We start from the raw sequence: 22,452 nt of genomic DNA, 5'->3' as shown, positions 1-22,452 counted from the left end.
TGATGTTTGTTCTTCCAGTCAGAATTACTTAGGAGCTGGTAAGCAAGATTTGTTATCTGATAGCTACATGTTTGCCCAGAAGATACTAAGTTAAAAACATGAAGACTCTGATACTTTGTAGTATTTTTATTATTTCAGCCAGGGGACTGTTTTTTGAATTGTACACTCCTACCTTTGCCCTTCTTTGTGTTTTTCTGTTTCCATTCGCTGCACTTACTCATCTTCTTATACCAGTAAGATAAGTTTTAAGAGCTGGAATTAGTGTTAAAGATTTTTGGAAGATTCCATTTTTCCAAAGTAACTTGCTTTAAAAATAAAAGACCTTAGCATTTTAAAAATCATAAGCAAACAGGAATTTTCTTAATTTATCTCATGGTAGATACAGTTTTGCTTTGGGATATGCTCAGCAGTTATTTTCCAATTAAATTTTTCCCAGATATTCCTTGTAACTGAAGTATCAGAAATAAGTAGAAATGACTATTAATATGAGCCAATAATCTCATTTTTAGTAAGCCCCGTTTCAAGACGTATGCTTACTTATTTTGTCTGTTTTTTGTTTTTGGATAGTCAGGGAAGAAAATAAACAGCAATCCAAACCCTCTTGTCCAGATGTCAGTTGGACACAAGGCCCAGGAGAGCAAGGTAAGATTCTGACTAGTTTCCTGGGATGTCACTGTTGCTGCTCTTAGATGAGAACTGTCAGCTGGCTAATGACGTAGGCATGAGATCATTGATTTCCATATCTTTCTCTTGTTTTCTCAAATCAGTCAACTCATAGATAACCGTACTTCTTTATTGGGTAACAAATATATTGTTCGTTTTTTTAAAATGACATTAAAAAATTATAGTAGCCTTTGCTTGATTTCATGGATGAATGACGTGGGCTAAAGTTCTAAGTTTTCTTCGAATGCTCTGTAAATATTTTGTTGGAAAGATAACCAACAGTCCTTAAAATTCACAAACACAATTCTATTCAAGAGTCAAGGGCAATGCTGTTGCTGTAATGTCTTCCACTTTCTTAATGTAAGAAAAGCATTTCAAGAATTATTTAAACTATAGGCCATTGTTCACTTTTAAAATGTTCACAGCAAATAAAGTCTTAAATAACAAAATAAAATGTTCACAGTTTCGGAAGCTTCCTGAGTTACCAGCGTTATATAGAAGAAGAGGTAGAACAGAGCAGATGAGGTCTTGTCTTTGGGGTGGGCACACAGTTGGGATTCCCCAACAGTTAACTTCCCTGACCCACTCTAAAAGCTTTGGACAATCTCTGTCTTTGAACACTTTTCACAATTAATACATAATAGCACATGCTCAGTGAATAAGTGCCTTGGAATTTAATTAAAGTCATCCTGAGCTTCCAAACACAGTAAATGAATGAGCCCACAGTCTCGGTAGCCCTTTTCCACAGAAAGTATCACAGAGCTGATATTTGGTGATTTCTTTCAGATTCGGTATAAAACCAATGAACCTGTGTGGGAGGAAAACTTCACCTTCTTCATTCACAATCCCAAGCGCCAGGACCTCGAAGTCGAGGTATTTTATTTGCATTTTTTAGTAGAATTGTAGAAATATAACCAACGTACAAATCACTGCACGGATTTGAAGAGTACAATTTATGGACCCGTCATCGTAATCGGTATATTTTTGTCAGACTTAATACGTCACACTTTTTGATACATAATTTTTTTTCAATTTTCAACTTTGGATGCTTGTTTCTAGTATCTAGAAATGCGACTGACTTTTGTATATTGATATATTATTGTACTTGGTTACTCTCAGCCGTTTATGGCTACTTTAGGATCGCCTTCTATACGGCAGTCACATTTTCTGTTAATGATGTCACTTCTACTTCGTGTTTACAGTCTGGATGCCTTTTACTTCCTTTTCTTGCCTTGTTACTCTGCCACGGCCCTCCCACTTCTGGACTGAGTAGACATCTCTGTCTCCTTCCCGATCGTGAGGGGAGAGGGCCTCGGGGTTTCACTGTTAAGTCTGTTACTTTTTCAGAAGTTTCCTTCTACTCCAGCTGCTCACTAGTTTGCTCAGTGTTTTCTTCATGAGTGGATGTTGAATTTTCTCAGAGGCTTTTCTGCGGCTGTTGAGGTGGTTCCATGGTTCTTCCTTTTATGTTTGTAAATGTGGTAAAATACAGTGTTGATTTTCAGATGTTAAACCTTGCAAACCTTTATTTGGGGATAAACTCCACTTGGTCATGATGCAGTATCCTTTTTGTGTATTCAGTTTAACTTACTAAAATTTTGTGAAGAGTTTTTGTATCTTAGTCCTGAAGGATACTAATCTATAAGTTTGTGTTCTTATGATGCTAGTTTTTGTATCAGGATAATGCTGTCCTCATAGAATGTGTTGGGGAGTGTTCTTTCCTGGCATTTTTCTGGAAGAGTTTATGTAGAATTGGGTTTTTTCCTTACATGTTTGGAGAATTCCACCAGTGAATCCATCTTGACCTGTAGTTTTGTAAGAAGGGCTTGAGTACAAACTAATTTCCATTATAGATATAGATCTATCTAGGTTATCTATTTTTTCTTGATAATTTTTTATATTTATGCCTTTCAAGGAATTCATCCATTTCATCTAAATTGTTGAATTTCTTGGCACAACATTATTCAGAATATCCCTTTAATGTCCTTTTAGTATCCTAGAAAGATGTTCCCTTTCTTGCTCCTGATACTGGTAATTTTCTTGTTCCCTCTCTTTTCCGGGATCAGTTTGGCAAGTGGTTTATCAGTTTTATTTTCTTAAAGGACCATCTTGCACTGTTTCTAGGTGAAAAGTCTGCTGCTGTTAAAGTTTAGAAAATTTTTGACCAGGACTTCACATTTTTCCCTGCCCCGGGTGTCTCCTGTGTTGTCAGTCCCATCCTGTTTTTTTCATCTCAGACATACTTTCCATCTTAGATTTTCCATCTTACAAAACATTTGGATCTTTTTTTCTTCCATGTCTCTCTTACATTCTCATGTTCAGTGTGAGAGTTTTGATGCCTTGTTACTCATTCTGTCATCTGCGTGACTGCCGGGTCCGCTTCTGTGAGTTATTTTCCTTCATTATGGCTCGTATATTCCTGCTGCTTTGGTTGCCTGGTCATTTTTCGTTGTGAATTTTACATTCTTGAGTGCTGAGTTTTTGTATTCCTTTAAATATTTTGGAGCTTTGTTCTCATTTGCAAGTAAGTAACTTAGACACTAAGCCTTTCAAGGTTTGATTTAGTTTTGTTAGGCCCAGCAGCCTCTTAATCTTGTGATCATGTGGCCTCGCTAATCGGATGCCCTGGTGTTGAGATTTCTCATCTCTGTTTGGAGTGGATACTGTCTGCAGCCCTGTGTGCTCTGGGAATTGTCCCCTGCTCCTCCTGGGACATCTCTCCTGGCCTCGGGTAGTTCCCTCGCTCATGTGCTGATCGGCTGAAGAGGAGGCACCTTCAGAGGCCTCTGGCTCTCTTGGAACCTCCTGCTCCCCAATTTCTTCACCTTCCTCCTTCCGGGCGACGGCTCGCATCTCTCTGGCGTCCTCGTGCCGTAGTCAGGGCCTGGGCACTGTTTCGGCAGGGTCTAGCTGTCAGGCTCACATCACTGGTGTCCATGCTCTCCGGGCACTGCTGTGTCCAGTGTTCCATGTTGTGCATCCCAGAGCCCACCATCCTGCATGTTTTGTCTGTTCCTAAGCTAACATGGGACACTAAGTTTAGGTCTGGCTACTCCGTCGTGGCCAGAAGTACAAGTCCTCCACGCGTTTGAATATACGTAACGTATAGAAGTATACACTTCGGAGGGTCCGAGCTTCCCGAGCATACACCTGTTACTCTCGGTGGTCGTGTGTTCTGCCTTCGCACGTATTAGCTTAGCCGCCCGGAAAGTGCCGAGTGGATCGCACAGCTCGTGCCACACACCCATTGCTGACGTGCTAAACATGCCAGTCTAGAGAATCCTGGCTCCCTCTTTGTTTTTGGTTATGTCCTATTTCCCAACATTCAGTCTTTGAGACGTTTAAGGGCCTCCATTTTCTGTTTGGCTTGTAGAACTCTGACTTTGTCCTCAGCCCCTTGAGGTCGTGAGGTCTGAGAGGGGATGTGTTGCAGTGGGTTATCATAGCTCCTGGACCGTCCGTCATGCCCAGCCTGGTCCATTTTTCTATGTTTGCTCTTTTATATTTCTGCTTTCTGTTTTATACAGAATGTGTATGTTTAGCTAATTATTTATTTTGTATTTGTCTAGCTAATTTTTTCTTCATAAATTGTACTATTTTTCAAATAATCTATACTTAAAGGATCTTTAATTTTTTTTTTTTTTTTTTTTTTTTTTTTTTTTTTTTTTTTTTTTTTTTTAATTTAAGGGACACCTGGGTGGCTCAGTTGCTTAAGTGTCTTGCCTTCAGCTCAGGTCATGATCTCAGGGTCCTAGGATGGAGCCCCATGGCAGGCTCCCTGCTCAGCGGGGAGTCTGCTTGTTCCTCTGTCCCTCCCCCTGCTTGTGCATGTGCACACCCACTCTCTCTCAAACAAATAAAATCTTTTAAAAAATGCTTTTATGATTACAGTTTAAAAAGAAATAAGCAATCAGGCTTTTAAATGTTCACGTTTAGTTAGCATCTTTGACCACTTACTTTCATGTAGCCCATGAAATCTCCAGAGTTCTTACTCCGTTTGGTTAAACTGTTTTGTATTACTGGGACACCTGGATGGTCCAGTAGGTAGAGCATGGAGATCTTGATCTCAGGGTCATGAGTTCAAGCCCCACTTTGGGCATGGGGCCTACTTAAAAAAGAATATATTTTAAAAAACAAAGCTATTTTGTATTACAACACTCTAACAGGAATAACACCGGTTACAGAAGTAATGCTAAAGGCTCTTATTCAGGAGAGAGAAATTGCCTTGCCCTTAAAGTGTATACTGCGAATTTTCAGAACAACCAGGTAGATTTTAAATAGGAAATGTTTAAAAGGCACTTAGAAGGGGCACCTGGGTGGCTCCGTCGGTTACATGTTTGCCTTCAGCTCAGGTCATGATCCCAGGTTCCCGAGATCGACTCCTGCATCGGGGTCCCTGCTCAGCGGGGAGCCTGCTTCTCCTTCTCCATCTGCTACTCCCCCTACTTGTGCTTTTTCTCAGTCAAATAAAATCTTTTTAAAAAATAAAAGGCACTTAGAAATGTTTTTCTCTGTAAACAAGTATCACCAATAGAAACTGGATAGACATATCACCGTGAATGTGTGTTGTCCCCGTTTTCACAGAATTTAAGACATTTCTTCCTAATCTTCGGATTTGTGTAGACTGCTGCCTCTTAATTCACGGTTCTTATGGATTCTGGAAACACAGTGCTCCATCTGTGCTCGTTAGAACTGTGATGAGGAGGGGACCTGCCCGTGGGGCTTGGACACAATGTAACCTCACTCATCACGGCATTCTGAGAGCATCTGTTGTGTGAGTCATTTATGAGAACCTAGAGATGGCAGAAGTGTTTTTTAAAGACTGGATTTTGGACACTTAGATGCTTTCTGGTCTTTACCTTCACAGCTGAGTGTGTTCTCTCATGTGTCCCTCAGGTCAAAGATGAACAGCATCAGTGTTCTCTGGGGCATCTGAAGATCCCTCTCAGTCAGCTGCTCACCAGTGACGACATGACCATGAACCAGCGATTCCAGCTCAGTAATTCGGGGCCCAACAGCACTCTGAAGATGAAGATCGCCCTCAGGGTACTGTAGGCTTCTGCAGCACATGGGAGAGCGCACAGGGTGACGAGCAGCACTGCTGACACTCCTGGGCTCTGCTCCAGAGAAGGGTAGAGGGCCTGGGGCACTCGTGTGCGGAGCGGAGACTGCTGCTGACGGTTTCCAGATGCCTGAGGGAGAGAGAATTGAGGCTTGGACTCAGACATCTGCCCAAGTTGGTGTTTTTGATTGCTTGAAGCAGGCCAAGTTAAATTTTCAAAAGTCATTCAAGAGGGAAAAATTAATAAAATTCTACAAGGTGGTAGACACTACAAACAAAAAAGTTTTTGTCTAAAATAGACAGTGACCCTTAGGAGTGCCTAAGGAAATGTTGAAAATTAATAAAGTTGACAAACAGATGAAAAATGCTAAAACTCACTAATTTTTAAAATGCAAATTAAAAAGAACCCACTTTTTTAAAAAATTAAAGCAAACTTAGTGGAGTATGCAGCATACGTGGTCTCTTTGCACTCGGTCCCAACTCTGGGGGTAGTTTCTGCAGGAAGGCCTGCAGTGTCTCCCGGCCGTGAACGATAGAGCCCCTTGAACCAGGAACCCTTTCTCTGCAAATCTGACTTTCAGTAAGACGGAACGCAGAGAGACCTTGAACAGAAAGATGTTTGCCGCAGCTTTGTATACAGAGGCAGGGAAAGGCGGCGCCATCCCAGTGACCCCAGGTGCAGGGTTGTGAGCACAGGCTCTGCTCAGCAGAGTGCTGCACACCCGGACACTACAGACGAACGCCAGCAAAGCACAGGGTCCGCGCCCTCACACGAGCTGAGGAGTGTGAGGCCTGGCCCGCATCAAGGCTGCTGTGTGTAGTGGCCACTGGGCAGGGTATCCTTGCCGCTCATCCCTTCTTGGGGGTACGCGGCCCGTGCTCACCCAGCAGTGACGTCCCCCGCACCTGTGTGGGAATGCATGCGGATGGAAGAGGCTGAAGAGAAACACCCAGAAGTGACATTTACGTCACAGAAGTGATACTCTGATTCATCAGACTTCACTTTTTCTGAGCTGTCACATGGCACTACTCTAATAGTAGAGTGAGTGAACATATAGACTAGACTGTTCAGAATGTTTTGTGCCAGTTTTTAAAGAAACATTTGCAAATGACTATATCTGAAGTCATTCAGGTATCAGGCTGTTCTAGTGTCACTGACTTTTTTTTTTTTTTAAGCTTGTATTTTTTTATTTATTTATTTGACAGAAAGAGAGACACAGCGAGAGAGGGAACACAAGCAGGGGGAGTGGAGACAGAGAAGCAGGCTTCCCGCTGAGCAGGGAGCCTGATGCGGGGCTCTGTCTCAGGACCCTGAGATCGTGACCTGAGCTGAAGGCAGATACTCAATGTCTGAGCCACCCAGGCGCCCCTAGTATCACTGACTTTAATTTTATGTTTATTTTCACTTCTAGGTACTCCACCTTGAAAAGCAAGAAAGGTCTCCAGACCACCAACACTCAGCTCAAGTAAAGCGACCCTCTGTTTCTAAAGAAGGGAGGAAGATATCCGTGAGATCTCAGAAGTCTGCATCACCAGGCTCTGGTGACAGCAGCACAGCCCCGTGCACTCCAGTCATGGGGAGCAGCAGTAAGCCTGGCATAGAAGAGAGAGCCCAGCCTGTGGAGGCCAGCCCCCAGGGGCTGCGAGACCTGGGCAGGAGCTCCTCCAGCCTCCAGACCGGTGCCACCTGCTCCCCCAGCCATGTCTCCGTTAAGGAGCCCACCCCAAGCATAGCCTCAGACATATCACTGCCCATCGCCACCCAGGAGCTTCGGCAGAGACTACGGCAGCTGGAGAAGTAATTAGACACCTCCTTTGTTCTTTCCTGCTGCAGAGGGAACATCATCTTAAGTTAGTTAGAAGAACTTGAGGTGGCTTTGGCCTTTGGCTCCTTGAGTCCTTGACTTTGAAAATAAACCTCCTGTTTTCTTGGACCTAATATTTGGCTCGTTTAAGGATCAGGAAGCAGTGGGGTAACAGGTTCCATGAATAGAAAAGGGTCTGAAGCTGTGGTGTGCCTGTCCTCAGACCAGGAAGACAGGATCCAGGGCTGATGTGTGCTCTAAGCACAGCAGCTCTGTCTGTGCTATAAGAACAGGTCCTGTGTGCTTAGCGCTCTGACCTCTGGCCGTTGTCTAGTTGTCTAGTCTAGAATCTGGATTCATACATAGGCCCCTGCGTTCTTGAGAGGAGCACACGGCTTACAGATATCACAAGCTTCAGACGTTAGCCTTTTCCTCTCAGTGGAAGGAATAAACTGCCCTTTGAAGCCTTTCTTCCTGTCTGTCACTCTCGGGGGTGTGTTGAGGAATCGGAAGTGGAGGCAGAGCTGGGATGAGGGCTCCTGGGGGGAGAGGAAGGATGCAGGTCTGCGACCCCCACAGCACACTTCTCTCCTTCGTCCTTTCTCACTTCCGCTGTTTTGGAAAAATGAAACCAGTCCCTTCCTCTCTTGCTTTGAAAGCAACACTAGAATTTTAAATAAGAAAGCACCTTCTCTCAGGAACCAAGTCTGGGGAGTAGCCGGCGCGGTCTTGGGTGCGTTGCACCAGAGCAGCCGTCAGCGGTCTTGGGATTCTGTGCCTCGGCCCTGGAGAGAAAGCCAAGGGGTCCTGTTTTGTCAGAGAGCCTGCTGGACAGAGCACGCGACGTGCGTGGGGCTTTGAGCAAGCGTCTGTCGTTGGGGGAGTGACAGGACCTCAGAGTCCCATTTTTACCGTGCGTCCTAACTGAACAAGCTAAGTTACGTGGAACCCTCACTTGAATTGTGAGTTCAGCTGGTTGATTGAGAGTCCAAAGTTCAGACTTTGTGCCGTCCACGGGCAATGTAGTTCCTTCCCATGCCAGTGACACACGGCCTCCAGTTCTGAGGAGAGCGGTAACCTTCTGCTTTGCTTCCCCAGTGGGACGACCCTGGGCCAGTCGCCTCTGGGGCAGATCCAGCTGACCATCCGGCACAGCTCCCAGCGGAACAAACTCGTGGTGGTCGTGCACTCCTGCAGGTGAGCTGGGCCCCCGGGCAGCCGTTACACGGGGAGCAGAGCACTGAGTTCTGGCCTCACCAAAGTCACGAGATTGTACCATAACCCTAGTATTCAGTGTTGTGTCCTTGGTCTTGCTTTCGTAGGTGAGTATCTTCTATTCAAAGCCATTTTGGTTGCTTTGTAATAATAGACTCTTCAGTTGCCATCCTGGATATTTAGTATTACATGTAACATGGTAACGAAAGTATCTTTCTTCAAGTGTCTCTTTGGGATTAAATTTCCAGGAGTAAGTTTATATCAATTCGAAAGATCCAGAAAAGTTTATGGGATCAGGTGGCATTTGCCAGTAGTCTCTCAGGACTTTTTCTGTGGCATACGAGTTCACACTGGCACCTGAGGGTACAGGTGTGCCTTCCCCCCACCCCCAGTCGGGAACAGGGTATTGTACAGTGCACTAATGTGGTAAGTGTAACCTGAGACGCCAGTGTTGCTATAATTTGTATCTGATCGGTGATGAGAGTGTGCAGCCAACTAATTGTTTCCTTTTTAGGTAACTTGCCCATCTCAGTAGAAGTTACAGTATAAATGTATGACATAAATATTTGGAGCTTACAAAAGACTTTTAGAAACATAGGAAGTTGAAATTAGTGACATTTAGAAAAACTGTAAATGTAGGGTTCAGCTTCACACCTGTTTCTTGAGCACCTTATGTACTTGCTGTGAGAGAATGACTGTCTCACCAAATAATCCCCTAACTAGATTTTCAAGTTGATCAGTAAGCAGATAATTTGAAGTGGTTGCATGTAATTAAGTGCTAGACTGTGTCTGGCTCAGACCAGTTGTCCTAAGAGAAGAGCAGCACGGGCTGCTCAGAGGAGGTGAAAGGTTCAGGTGATCGAAGGGCAGAGAGGAGTGAGCCGCTGAGCTGGCCCTGAGGAGGGGGTGGCCTCGCTGGGGTCTGCCGAAGGCTGCTTCCCCCGGCCAGAAGGAAGGCTTCTCCTTCCCTGGGGGAAGACACAGAGTGTAAGTACATTAAAGTACTTTAAAGTAGAGTGGGGTACCAGAATGTCCCCCAAATACTGGGCTCAAGAAATGGAGGCAGAAGTTGCCTACGCCAGTGAGTGAGCACAGGGTGAAGACAGAAGCACACTTTGCTTCTTTGTGCTTCTCAGTGGTTTAAGTAAATGGGAAATCAGAACAGTGAACTTGAGCATGACGCATACTGTCATTTTCCTGGATTCTAATATCTAGTGTTCTCTGGTTTGTGTCATAAGAAATCTCATTGCCTTCTCTGAAGATGGCTCTGACCCCTATGTCCGCATGTATTTGTTACCAGACAAGAGGAGATCAGGAAGGAGAAAAACACACGTGTCAAAGAAAACACTGAACCCCGTGTTTGACCAGAGGTATGATGCTTACTGGGGTGGGGTGGGGGGCAGCCTCTTGAATCATCAGATACGGAAGGCTTGATCAATACCTTTGAATGACTAGTGCATTCAGACCAACACCGTGTTGCAAAGTGTCTGTGAAGAACTCCACATTAGCGCCCACAGACTTGCCAGACTTACTGCATAAATAAACATGTTGAACTTCATCTAGAAGCACCATACCTAGTAAGTCCAAGTTGTGGACACTGTGGAAGAGAGACTCATGATTGAGGAGCTTAAAGAACTGTATTTTGTGGGGTTGTATCTTTTGGTTTTTGAGTTATAAATAAAAACTGAGAATTAAAAATTTTTTCCTTCACATTTTTATTTAAATTCTAGTTAGTGAACATACAGTGTAATTACGGTTTCAGGAGTAGAATTGAGTGGTTCATCACTTACCTACAAGACCCAATGCTTGATTTTAAATTTTATTTTAAAAAACAATAGTAAACCTATAACATCGTAAAATCGTTTTCTGAAAAACAACTAGTTTCCAAAACAATAAAAAATATGTATATAAATAAATGTCATTATTGTTTAACATTTTTGCAGATCTCTTTAAAGGTTTGTCTTAATAAATGTCCTACTGCTTCTGCTGTCAGTTTGATGTGCTCATCTCCAGAGAGGGTCTGGGGAGGGGGCCTCTAGGGTCCTCAGGCCACCTTTACGTAAACCTCAGTCTGTGCAGACTGGGTGTCGCACGTTACAGCTCTGTAGCTAAAAATCCACCAGCATTTGGTGAAACAAAGTCAGATGGTGTCAAAGTATCTGTCACTTCTGTTTACAGTTATCTTTAAAGGCACTGGTCATAACTTCACGCCAACAACTCTGTTTAACCAGGGTCGTGAATGGGCAGGTGTGCCAAATCCTGGTGCGGGCGTGTTTTGACAGTGCTCTCGCTTAGCTCGCAGCATGTAAGGATTCTCCACCTGCAAGCCTGGGTTTCTGGCTGCTCCTGCCCCATGGAAAGGCCAGCTGCTTTCCAGCCACGGCCCTGCAGGGCCTCAGGCTCCCTGTCCTCTGCTTTACCAGAGACCCTGCCTCTCAACAGCAGGCGCCAGCCAGCTTTGAAGACGTGGTGCCCTGGAGGCATTTTAGTTCGTGGCACCGGACTTCAGCCATTAAAAAGTGCACTGCAGATCTGTTCCCTTCCATGCGCAGGTCACTTAGTTCGCTCACCCAGGGGTGGTAGTTCGTGCTCCATAGTCTTTAGGCCCGGATGATGAACTTGTCTGGACCCCCTGATGTGTCCTATAAACGTCCCCAGTGCACCCCGCCCCCCCACCACGTTGCTGTAACTATTATAAACACAGCACCCTCCTCACATGAGGGAGCCACAGGCAATAGGGCCTTTTCCATACTTACGGAGCAAGAGTCCCCACGTATGTTTGGAAAATAACGGGAAAAATTTGTTTTTGAGTCTTTAGGAAATGCCAGATCCAAACACTGAACAGAGCTCAGTTGTGTAATAAAAAGTCAGCATAACATTTGGAACTGTCTCATCAGCAGAAATGTCATTTTTTAGTTATAATAAAATACAGTAAAGTTATTGGGGAAATTTAAGGAAGGTCCTCTTTTTTCCATGTCAGCTTTGATTTCAGTGTTTCGTTACCAGAAGTGCAGAGGAGGACACTGGATGTAGCAGTGAAGAACAGCGGCGGCTTCCTGTCCAAAGACAAAGGGCTTCTTGGCAAAGTAAGCTTGAAAAATAGCCTTGGTCAGTTCCTATATTTTATGAACATTAAACTCTTACGCAAAATGCATTTTTTTAGACCATACTTAAATAAGTGGAAAAGGGTGAACTTCCTTTGTAATTATGCTTCTTTATAAAATAGTAGACTGTGAAAGACGTGCTGTTTAAAACCTGAGTACATTCTGAAGGCTATTTTTACATATTCATATAGTTAGCGTATTGTATTACTCATCTAACAGATTAGTGGCTTTATTTTTCTGAATTTATTCTAGTCTTTGTCTAAATTCACATGTAACTCCTGCATAAGATTATACAATCTTTAATATTAGATGTACACAGAGGTCGGGTTAGGGAAGAGGGAGTTTTCAGTTAGCGGTCCCAGTGACGGGGATCCGTACCGGCCATGCTGCCCTTAGTGGCCCGTGCGCCGGGATTTCTATGAATCGTCGGCACTGAGTCTTCTTAACAGAACTTTGAGACTGCTGGGTACAGGGTGGGGCTCTTGAATGCGACCCGCCGTATCATTCACAGGGGTCCTAGCGCCCAGCACACCGACTGGGAAAGACTCAAGATAGCAGAGAGTGGGCTCCGTGCTGAGGCAGGAGGAGGCTGGGGAGGCTGGGAGGATTTGGGGGTGCGTGCGCAGGGGCTGCTCCGCCCACTGTGACCATTTTTGTTCCTCCCACAGGTGTTGGTCGGTCTGGCGTCCGAAGAACTAGCCCGGGGTTGGACCCAGTGGTGAGTGTCCCAGCACAGACGAACCCTGTGTGTTTCCTTCAGCACTGTCCCCGGCTGACCTCAGGTCTGTCCTCCTCTCCCTGTGCACCCCTAGGTACGACCTCACAGAAGACGGCACGAGACCACACGTGGTGACGTAGTCCATCTGGCCGAGGAGCCCACCCTGGTGTCCCCACCTACCCTGTGTGCTCAGAGCACACCCTCCCACACATGTACCGATACTGGTTTTATAATTTCAGTGTATTTAGTTATATAAATCTTCATAATTTTATAAACCATGTTGACATTTTAGGCATATTTGGCCAATATTATCGTTAGATTTTATATGTTTAATTTTCTCTAGTGTTTCACCTGTTATAATAGTGTGTAATAGGGTAGCAGTTAGTTACTGTGTCATGTAAAGGGGTTTGTCAGTTTTCTCTGCCAGGAACCAGATGTATGTACATGCTTTACTGTTGCCTTGTTTTGTACACACTGAGGTACACTATGCCATGTAAATAGACTATTTTTTATAATCTCTACATGCTGGTTTGAATTCTGAAGAAAATGGATTAAGGAAATATATTTTTTTTCTTCTAAAATGTATTAAATTCTTATGACAGATAATCACTTTGTCTTCGCAGGGTAAAGTTCTCAGTGACCAGTTTTATGGTGTTTCTTATTAAAAAGGCTGAAAGTTTAAATATTAGTATACTTCTGCCCATCATGAATGATGAAAGTATTCAAAATACTACCAGTTCCATAAAGCTGTATTGTTGAGAGTTTGTGGAAGTGCATATAAGGAGAAGTGCAGCTGAGTAATCCAGAGTACGAAGAGCACTGCCGTGATCCATGAATCATGGGCACTAATTTGAAATTTCTTAACGTAAAATGAAATGTCTTAAGTTTATTTTTAGTTGCTTGATACAAGTTATTCATGAAGTAGTACACAGGTACACAGTTACACTTCCTAAAATAGAACACACATTTTCAGTGTTTTCCCAGCCTGTGAAGACAGGCTCACGTGGTCCCCATGAAGTGTGTGGGGTGGGTCCTAAGTAGGCGGGAAGTCGGTTTGAAAACCGACAGCTCATCCATCCGGCCCTCAGTGCCACGTAGGCCATCGGATGCCCTGCGCGAGGCTGCTGGCTGCTGGGCCGAGGGCTCCGGCTCTGCGGCTGGCGGCTGTAAACAACCATTTCCTGAGTCTCCTCACTTTCTGCCCTGACTGACCTCAGTACTGGGATATTGTTATACAGCTTTTGTTGTGGGATATTTGTTTTCTTTCTGGGTTAGTATATCATGTTCATATGCCCGAGGCTCTGCAGCCGTGTCGTTGGCTGAGCGCGTCTCTGAGAAGCGTCTGATGCAAGGGACTTCCTTCGCCATGAGAACATTCTAGAGTCGTGTATTCGGAGACCAAGGGAGTGGAACTCGGTGACCGGAACTGGAGAGCTCGTGGACTCACGGACTGCTCGTGTGACCAAAATACCAAAGTGCCTGTGGTGGGCGCTGGTGTGACTTCCGCACACTCCTGCCTTCCGGCGATTTCACGTTGGTTTTAACGGACACGTGGAACCATGGGTTTGTTCATAATGGAGTCTGTAGTTCACGACACTTTTCACGTCATCGTAAAGACTGCATAACCCCTAGCCCGGGGTTAGACCGGTTTCCTAGTTAGTGAAACCTCACTGTCAACCGTGTCCGATATTCATGTACAGGAGGGAGTTTATGAATGTTCCGATGCACACGCAAACTAGGGGCACACAAATTCGCTGTGGTGTTTTAGTAGCATGGTGAAGGCAGGGAACTACTTACTAAATCTGGTTGCCTGCCCGTGGTATTAGGTTTGTTTTCTTAATTCAGTCTGTTGAAGGGCTTCTGGCATAATCTATAAAAAGAGAACTGCTCACTGAAATGCTTCATACCAATAATTTTTACCAACACCCTAAACACTGGGATTTTGCGGTCATGTGCTCACCTGTTTGGTACACGTTTACCTTATGGAATGCTTTATTTAACAAATGAGACAAAATAAATACAATGAAAGGTAGAAAGCCAGTTAGCAGCATGACATGGGCCTTGTGACCCAGGGACCGGGGAGCCTGGAGACAGACCCTTCTGCATGTTCAGAGGCCTCTGGCAGCGGACTTTGGTCTGTTCTGCTTGAAAGGAAAGGAAGAAAGGAAAGGGACGATTCTAAAGACGTAAAACGCTTCCCGATGTGATTCCGTCCTGTGGCAACGTGAGCATTTACTGAGAAGCTCTTCTGTGCTGAGGGGAGGGGTGAGAATGACCGTTGAGGCCAGACTCGGCACTCCAGGATCCTGGTGATGGAGAACACTTGAGTCCTCAAAATGTTCATCACTGGTTCTTAATATTCAATTTGTCCAGGAAAAGGGAACGTTAACTTTTCTATATTGAGCCAAACCAATGGGAAGAAAATTAAATGGCTTTGAATTCTGTTGGTTTGTACATGTGGGTTGCTTATCCTGTGCCTTAAAATATGGAAGTGTGGCAGTGGTGTTTTCAGGTTTCAGATCACAGCTGTACTCACCGCAAAATACATTCTGCCCTAGGAGAGTTCGTGTCGCTGGTACGCTTCAGCAGCAGGTCAGCCCTTCAGGAACCGTGCAGACCAGCGTGTGTGTGTTCATACTCTGGTCACTGCCGCTGCAAGTGGGAAACGGGGTTTTTTAATTATTATAGAATGTTCTTTTTGATCAACTAATTTTACATGACAATGCATGTATTTATTCAATAAATGTTTATGTTACCTAACTTGTGATTTGTTTTTCTTTTGTCTTTTGAAGTGAAGTTTTCAGTGTGGGATCAAATATTTTGAAAAGTAGATACAGTACATTATTTATATGTTCTGTGTTTGAATTCTTTCATTTCCAAAAGAACGTGAGGTCACCGATACTAGGCCTCTTGTTCCATCTTCATGACCAAGGTGGGGCTCAAACCCACAACGCTGAGATCGAGAGTCAGATGCTCCACCAGCCGGGCCGGCCAGGCGCCCCTCTCTTGTTCCCATCTTTTTTTTTTTTTTTAAAGATTTTATTTATTTATTTGACAGAGACAGAGGAATCACAAGTAGGCAGAGAGGCAGGCAGAGAGAGAGGAGGAAGCAGGCTCCCCACTGAGCAGAGAGCCCGATGCGGGGCTCGATCCCAGGACCCAGAGATCATGACCCGAGCCGAAGGCAGAGGCTTTAACCCACTGAGCCCCCCAGGCGCCCCATAGACTTAGGGTTTTAAAAACCGCTCTTACGAAGGACAGTCACAAGTAGGAAAAATAGTCTTTGAGGGTCTTCTCGGAGGCCTTGAGAAGTGATGACGCAGAGGCTGGCTGGACCAGGTGGGGAAGCACTAGGCCAGGCCCTGCCAGTGCCCGTGGCGGCTCCGGACACCCGGCCCTAACGTGCTGCCGGCCACTCCTCAGGCACCTTTCCCACAGACTGAGAATGTGGACGGGCATGGGTTGTAGGGCCAGTGCCTGTTTTAATATTTACTCTGCCTTCTGCTCGATCGCAGTGACTCACCATAGTTTCCCAGTTTGTATCTGCGGTGCAGACTGCTGCTGGGCTGAAGGCCCGGTAACCCAGTGCCTCCTCGTTAGCCCTCCGCACTGGGCGGCCTCGCGGTGTTTCTGCCCGTCTGCCAAGGAACTCGAGATGGAGACCTAGGCGGTCCCTCTGCTTCCACCTGCCTCGCCCCCTTCCTGTGCAATTACAGGTCCCTTAGTTCTACCCCGGAATACATCTACTGGGCTGTTGTCTCAAGGCCAAGCCGCCCGTCTTTCGGCTCCCTGTCGGTGCCTTGGCCCCCTGCCCCGGCCTTCTCTGAAACAGCCAAAGGGGTCTTGGAAACCACCGGTAACTCTCCTGCTGTCCGTGCTCTTAGAAGAGAAACCGAGAGCACACTAAGCTGGGAGACCCTTCAAGCGAATTTCCTTCCTTCCTTCTATGGTGCCGCTCATCCGTTCCGGAAACTTCCCCACCCCTCCTTCCCACCTCAGTGCCCCAACCTGCTCTTCGCTGGACACTGGGCTGGCTACCCCCACTGCCCTTCGCTTCTCCACCGAGTGCCCTTCCTCAGCCGCCCCGGACCAGCACTCCCCATCGCCTCCCAGCTGCACTGGAAGCTCCCAAGGGTAGAGACCCCGCAGCTGTTCAGATCTCCTTCCGGCGGCTCCGCACTGCTCTGGGCACCCGGTGAGTGGGTTGGTGCTGGCTGAGTTAGTCTCCAGCTGGGCAGACCCTAACGTTAACTTGTCTCAAGTTTCTGTCGGAAGAAAGACACCTATCAACCGTTCTCTGTGAAGTCTAAGAGAGAAAGGTACTAATGAACATGACGAATGCCATTGCAACGAAAAGCCAACGGTGTAATTATCTGAGAAACATGGAGCCAAACGTGGGAAAGGAGCCAGGAAGTCTGCCTTTATTTGGTGTTATTCTGGAAACCCTGGGCAATACGATATGAAAAGAAAAACGATAAGTTTTGTATGAGAGACGTCGGTTTCAAGATGTGAGATTGTCTACCTATAAAACCTAAGAAAGTGGGGCTCCTGGGGGGCTCCGTCGGTGAAACGTCTGCCTTCGGCTCGGGTCGTGACCCACATTGGGCTCTGCTCAGCGGAGGCCTGCTTCCCCCTCTCCCTCTGCCCCTCCCCCTGCTTGTGTGTGTGCTTACTCTCTCTCCTCTCAAATAAAATCTTAAAAACAACTCACGGGCGCCTGGGTGGCTCAGTGGGTTGGGCCGCTGCCTTCGACTCAGGTCGTGGTCTCAGGGTCCTGGGATCGAGCCCCGCATCGGGCTCTCTGCTCGGCGGGGAGCCTGCTTCCTCCTCTCTCTCTGCCTGTCTCTGTGCCTGCTTGTGATCTCTCTCTGTCAAGTAAATAAATAAAAATCTTAAAAAACTCAGTAATCTGAAAACTTACTAACAAGTGTTTAACAAAGGGCCAGTTATAAAAACATACAAATCTCTGTGTCTCATATACTGTTACTAGCTATTAGAAAATATAATGGGGGGCACCTGCCTCGCTTAGTTGGTAGAGTGTGCGACTCTTGATCTGGGGGTTGTGAGTTCGAGCCCCACGTTGGGTATGGAGATTAGGAAAGAGAAAATATACCGGGGAAGTCACTCAGTAGCCTTGCAACTCTGACAGCAGGGACAGCAGCCTAGCAGGAGAGCGTGCGGAATGGTTGTAGAGCTCCCCCAGAGGCCACGTCATCAGGGAACCGTCACCGTGTGACCGACCCGTCCAGCTCCGGGGAGAACCCTGTGCAACGTGGCAGCTGCTTGGGCAGTGAGACCAGCCGGGGCCAACGCGGCTGACCAAAACGAAGGGAAGTCTGGGAAACCAGACGCCCGTTGAGGCTGGCGTTCCTGAGCTTTAGGACGGGGGTCGCAGGGCGGAGCGGGCCGGGTGCTGATGACCGGCCGTCCGCGTGCGAGGAAACCTGTCCGGCCCTTGGCTGACCGGAACAGCCGGCCGGTCAGAGGCTTCAGAGGGAGCACGGGACAAAGAAGGCAGCTCCCAGAGAACGAGCCCGAGAAAGTCGCTAAACCAGAAACAGCAAAATCGAGGGGCAAGGACTCGCAGTTGCCGTCTATTATTTTCAGTGTCCGGTTCTCAACAAAAAGCCGTAAGACGTGCAGAGCAGCAGTGAAGGGGCTCTGCCGCGGGACGTGTCCCTGAGAAGACCCAGAGGCTGGGCAACACGTGCGCGAAGACCTCGTGTCTGCTCTTGCGATACATTCGGAGAAGTGAAGAGTTCAAGGCGAGTGTGAGAATAATAGCATCAGTAAGGAGAAGCGGTGGAAAGGATGAACCTGCCCTTCACGAGTTCGTAATGAGTGAAACACGAGATCTCCCGAAGGCGAGCGACAGATCTGAGCCGCCAGAAGAAAGAACAACGTGGAGGCAGGGCAGTGTGGTGTCAGGAACAGAGTGCGACAGAGCCCTGGAGGGAGGCGGGTGCAGGGCCAGAAAGGACAGGGGACAGCCCAGCGCATGCCAGGGAGGGACCACACAGGGAGTCGGCCCCAGGCACATCGTGCTGGAGCCCGTGGGAGTTCAGGACCGTCCCAAAGCCGTACGCGAGACCGTCTCACCCTGGGCTCCTGGGTAAGGCAGCCGCTGCCTCTCCCCTGAAGCCGGAGGGTGACCGATTCAGACGCTGGAGGAAAGACTGTCAGCCAAACGTCCTGTGTCCAACAAAAATGACGGAGAAACCCCCATTCCCAGATTAAAAAAAGAAAAACACCTCACAAGCCCACCTGCCTGCAAGAAACACTAAAGGAGTTAACGTCACTGTTTTGTGTTTGCTTACGTTTCCTCACGATTTCTCTGCAATTTCATGTGTCTCTTGGTACTGGGGTGCTGGAGTCTGGGAGGGAGTATGGCCAGGGATTGAGAGCGTGGCTCTGAGTCCGCCTGCTGTGTTCAGACCCCACTCCAGGGCCTGTGTGACGGAAAGCAAGTCACAGACCATCTCTGAGCCTCCAGCCTCCCACTAGCTTCTTAGGACTCGGGTGCAGGGTGGTCTAGAGGAGAGCAGGAGACCGCACACGCCGAGTGTGCAGGCCAGCACCGGGCGGGCCGCCTGAGATGCTGCCCGAGCCTTATCCCCCTTCCAGCCAGGACGGGGCGGCCCCTCCGTGCGTCGCCTCCAGGTCAAGCCTGCCCCAGCCTTGTGCGGCTCCTGCGCGCAGGACACCGCCCGCGCACCTCCCAGGGCCCCGCTGCCCCTCGCCCCGCTCCACCCCGGCCTGATGCTTCCAGCGCGCGTCCCTCGTCCGTCCAAGAGCAGGAGCCCCACCTTCCCCACACGCCTTGGCTGTGGCCTCCGCAGTCCCGTGTCTGTCACACCTTCCTGTGAGGGCGGCTTCCAGCGGGCTCCTCCTGGCCGTGCGGCCTCCTTTCTCCTCCACGGTGCGCTGGGTTTGCCGCCACCTGTGTTCGCTGGGGTATAAAACACACAGAAACGTGTACGGACCCTAGCTGTTCCGCCCAGAATGTTCCCAAACGTTCCCAAGTGCCGCGTGTGACCAGCACTCGCGCAAAGAGTGCGCCCCTTGTGCCGGCCTCGCACGGGGCCGTTCCCAGCCCGAAGCCCAGGGCGCTGACCGGCCTCGGTGACCCCGAGCTGGGCCAAGCCAAGTCCTTGCGCGGGTGCGTGCCGGTGTCTGGCTTCTTCCACTCCAGGTTCTGTTGGCAAGGGATGGTCCGGGGAAGCCTTGGAGACCCGAGAACCACACACACGGGGCGCTAAACCGTGGTCAGCAGGGAGCCAGGCCACAGCCCGACACAGAGGTGTCCTGAGGGTCCAGGCCCATAGCACGGAGGGAGGCGCTCCTAGGACCAAAGAGCCCTCCTTCCGGGAGCCGGCGCGCTGCTCCCCAGAGCCTGCCCGGCTGTGCGGGAAAGGACTGTGTGAAGACAGGCGGACCAGCCGGGGGACGCCGCGGCCTTTCCAGCCCACACTCTCCTCCAACACGATGATGGGGTCGGGGGCAGGGCCACGCCTTGCTGGGGGCAGACCGCAGGCTGGCCTCAGTTTCCAGTCTTGTGAGGTCACGACACACAGCACACACTTTCCTAGAAGCCACAGCCGACTGGATAAAACAGGGAAGGTCAAGCCTCTCGTGTTTTGGATCACTTCACTGCCTCGACCTGCCGAAGTTGGATTCATCTCCATAATGAAAGGCGAGCTGTTTTCGGCAGTTTTCTCACTAAAACGGTTCTAAAGCTGCAGCTCCCCGTTCCTTGTGTAACCTCATCTCCATTTGCTAGAGACTCGGTTCTCTCGTTGAATCCCCGTTTCCCTTTCTTACTAATATTTAATATCAGATCACCTCTCTGTCTCGCCAAGAGGCCCTGTTACTTGCCCATGGTTTTGCAAGCCGCCTCCTCTCGCCGCTGAGAGCCCAAGCTCCCGCATCCGCAAAACAGACACCAGAAGTTTCTTGGGTCTTTCTTTAACGCAACGGTTCTTCCAGCACCTTGCCCAGAGAGAGTGGCGAAAGCCCCCGTCACGCGTCTCCCGCGTGTGAATGCTGGTGTCAAAGCCCAGCTCCGCGCACAGGAGGGAACAAGCAGGAGGAAGCATTCCTGCCAGGCTTTCGGGTGCGGCCGGAGCCCCCGCGGCTGCAGGAGCGGCGGGTCCAGCCCTGCTCCGACTGTGGGCTTTCACCAGGTGAACGCACCCAAGAGACGGGATTTTCGGCAGACCCGTAGCCTAGTGGTCTTCGTTCTTAGCTGTGTCGGGGAAGCTGAGGCAGGGGCGAGGAAGCCCAGACATGGTGAGAACCGGCTGGTGCCTTCTACCGATTTCTGAGAAGAGCTGCAAAGTCCTGTAAGGGGAAGTTTCCTTTCTGTGGGTGTGTTGACCATCTCCATTTCGTCCCTGGCGTGAGTGACCCCTGAGCATGAGGATCTGGGCCTGGCAAAGCAGCTTCCAGGGCAGAACAGCTAGGAAGTCTGTTCATTCTTTCTGGTCAAGTGTACGACGTGGCTTTGGGGGATGTTTGTTACACACTCACATATTCCTCTTCTTTGAAATGTAAACCTATGAAGCATCTCGTTGACTTTCTCAAAATACAAACTGAAAGCCAAAGCCTGGGAGTGCTGTCCGTTCAGTGATGTTCAAACCACACACGTGCTACGTACAAGGTAGTGTGCAGGGTGGGGGGGCAGCATCTGTCTCCAGGGACCAAGTGTGTATGCATGTGTGTGCGTGTGTGTGCGTGTGTGCACTAGTGTGTGTGCATATGCAAAGTGTGTGACACAGCTGTGCGTTGTGAACGCATGGGCATGTGTGTTGTGTATGCAAGTGTGTATAGTACTTGTGTATGTGAGTGCATACATGTATGCCAACACGTGTGTGCATGTGAGTGCATCCACATGTGTGCGGATGCATGAGTGTATGTGTGTGTGTTGTGTACACACTTATGCACACGAGTGGCTGTACCTGTATGTGTGTGATTGTGAGTATGTGTGTGTGCACGCACGTGCGGTGCCAACATGGATGTTTGTGTGTGCCTGCTGTGTGCCTGTGTGTACATGTGTTTGCACACACGTGTGGGTATGCGTGTGTGCATATGTTCAGCTCTTCCAGGATCATCTTCTCAAGGTGAGTCTGAGCTCAGGTTCCACTGAGAGCAGAGTCTGAGGCAAGGATTACGTGCATGTGGTTTATTTGGGAATACGGTCCTAGGGAGGGGAGTGTTTTTCCTCTTTCATTCTCTGAAACAATTTGTATAAGATGGTGATCATCTGTTTCTTGAAAATCTGGTGGAACTATGAAGTTTTCTGAGCCATTATCTTTTGAATAGGGAGATCTCAATTACCCATTTGTTTTATTAAAATTTTGTATTAATTTATGGGTCTTCAATTTCTCATCAATTTTGAAGGTTATCCATTTTATGCTTTCAAATTTATTGGAAAAATATTTCTTTCTTTTTTTTTAAGATTTTGTTTATTTATTTGACAGGGAGAAATCACAAGTAGACAGAGAGGCAGGAAGGGAGAGAGGGGGAGGCAGGCTCCCCACTGAGCAGAGAGCTCAATGCGGGGCTCAATCCCAGGACCCTGAGATCATGACCTGAGTCGAAGGCAGAGGCTTAACCCACTGAGACACCCAGGCACCCCTGGAAAAATATTTCTTATGAATTTAGTATTCCTATTACGTTTATAGTTGCATCTTTGTTTAATTTCCTAATACTGGAATTTCCTAATATTATTCCTAATTATTCCTAATATTATTCCTAATTATTCCTTTTTTTTTTTTAAAGATTTTATTTATTTATTTGTCAGAGAGAGAGAGAGGGAGAGAGAGCGAGCACAGGCAGACAGAATGGCAGGCAGAGGCAGAGGGAGAAGCAGGCTCCCTGATGAGC

At 47.7% G+C, this 22,452-nt stretch overlaps 1 protein-coding gene across 1 annotated transcript in view; it reads left to right on the top strand.

Annotated features, from left to right (window-relative positions):
* Nucleotides 1-15,327, top strand: part of LOC111154369 (extended synaptotagmin 2) — a 79,900-nt gene extending 64,573 nt beyond the window's left edge. Inside the window, exons 14-22 of the mRNA XM_022513919.1 lie at nt 568-642; nt 1,450-1,536; nt 5,560-5,709; nt 7,138-7,523; nt 8,629-8,727; nt 9,984-10,115; nt 11,726-11,831; nt 12,518-12,567; nt 12,662-15,327. Of these exons, the coding sequence (XP_022369627.1) occupies nt 568-642; nt 1,450-1,536; nt 5,560-5,709; nt 7,138-7,523; nt 8,629-8,727; nt 9,984-10,115; nt 11,726-11,831; nt 12,518-12,567; nt 12,662-12,707 (1,131 nt within the window). The 3' untranslated portion in view covers nt 12,708-15,327. The remainder of the gene's footprint in view (nt 1-567; nt 643-1,449; nt 1,537-5,559; nt 5,710-7,137; nt 7,524-8,628; nt 8,728-9,983; nt 10,116-11,725; nt 11,832-12,517; nt 12,568-12,661) is intronic.
* The last annotated feature ends 7,125 nt before the right edge of the window (nt 15,328-22,452 follow it).

Source organism: Enhydra lutris, unplaced genomic scaffold (genome assembly GCF_002288905.1).
Source record: "Enhydra lutris kenyoni isolate GAN:26980312 unplaced genomic scaffold, ASM228890v2 scaffoldscaffold37, whole genome shotgun sequence".
NCBI lineage: Eukaryota > Metazoa > Chordata > Mammalia > Carnivora > Mustelidae > Enhydra > Enhydra lutris.
The sequence above is the reverse complement of the archived record's forward strand: the minus strand, read 5'-3'. Positions and strand labels throughout refer to the sequence as shown.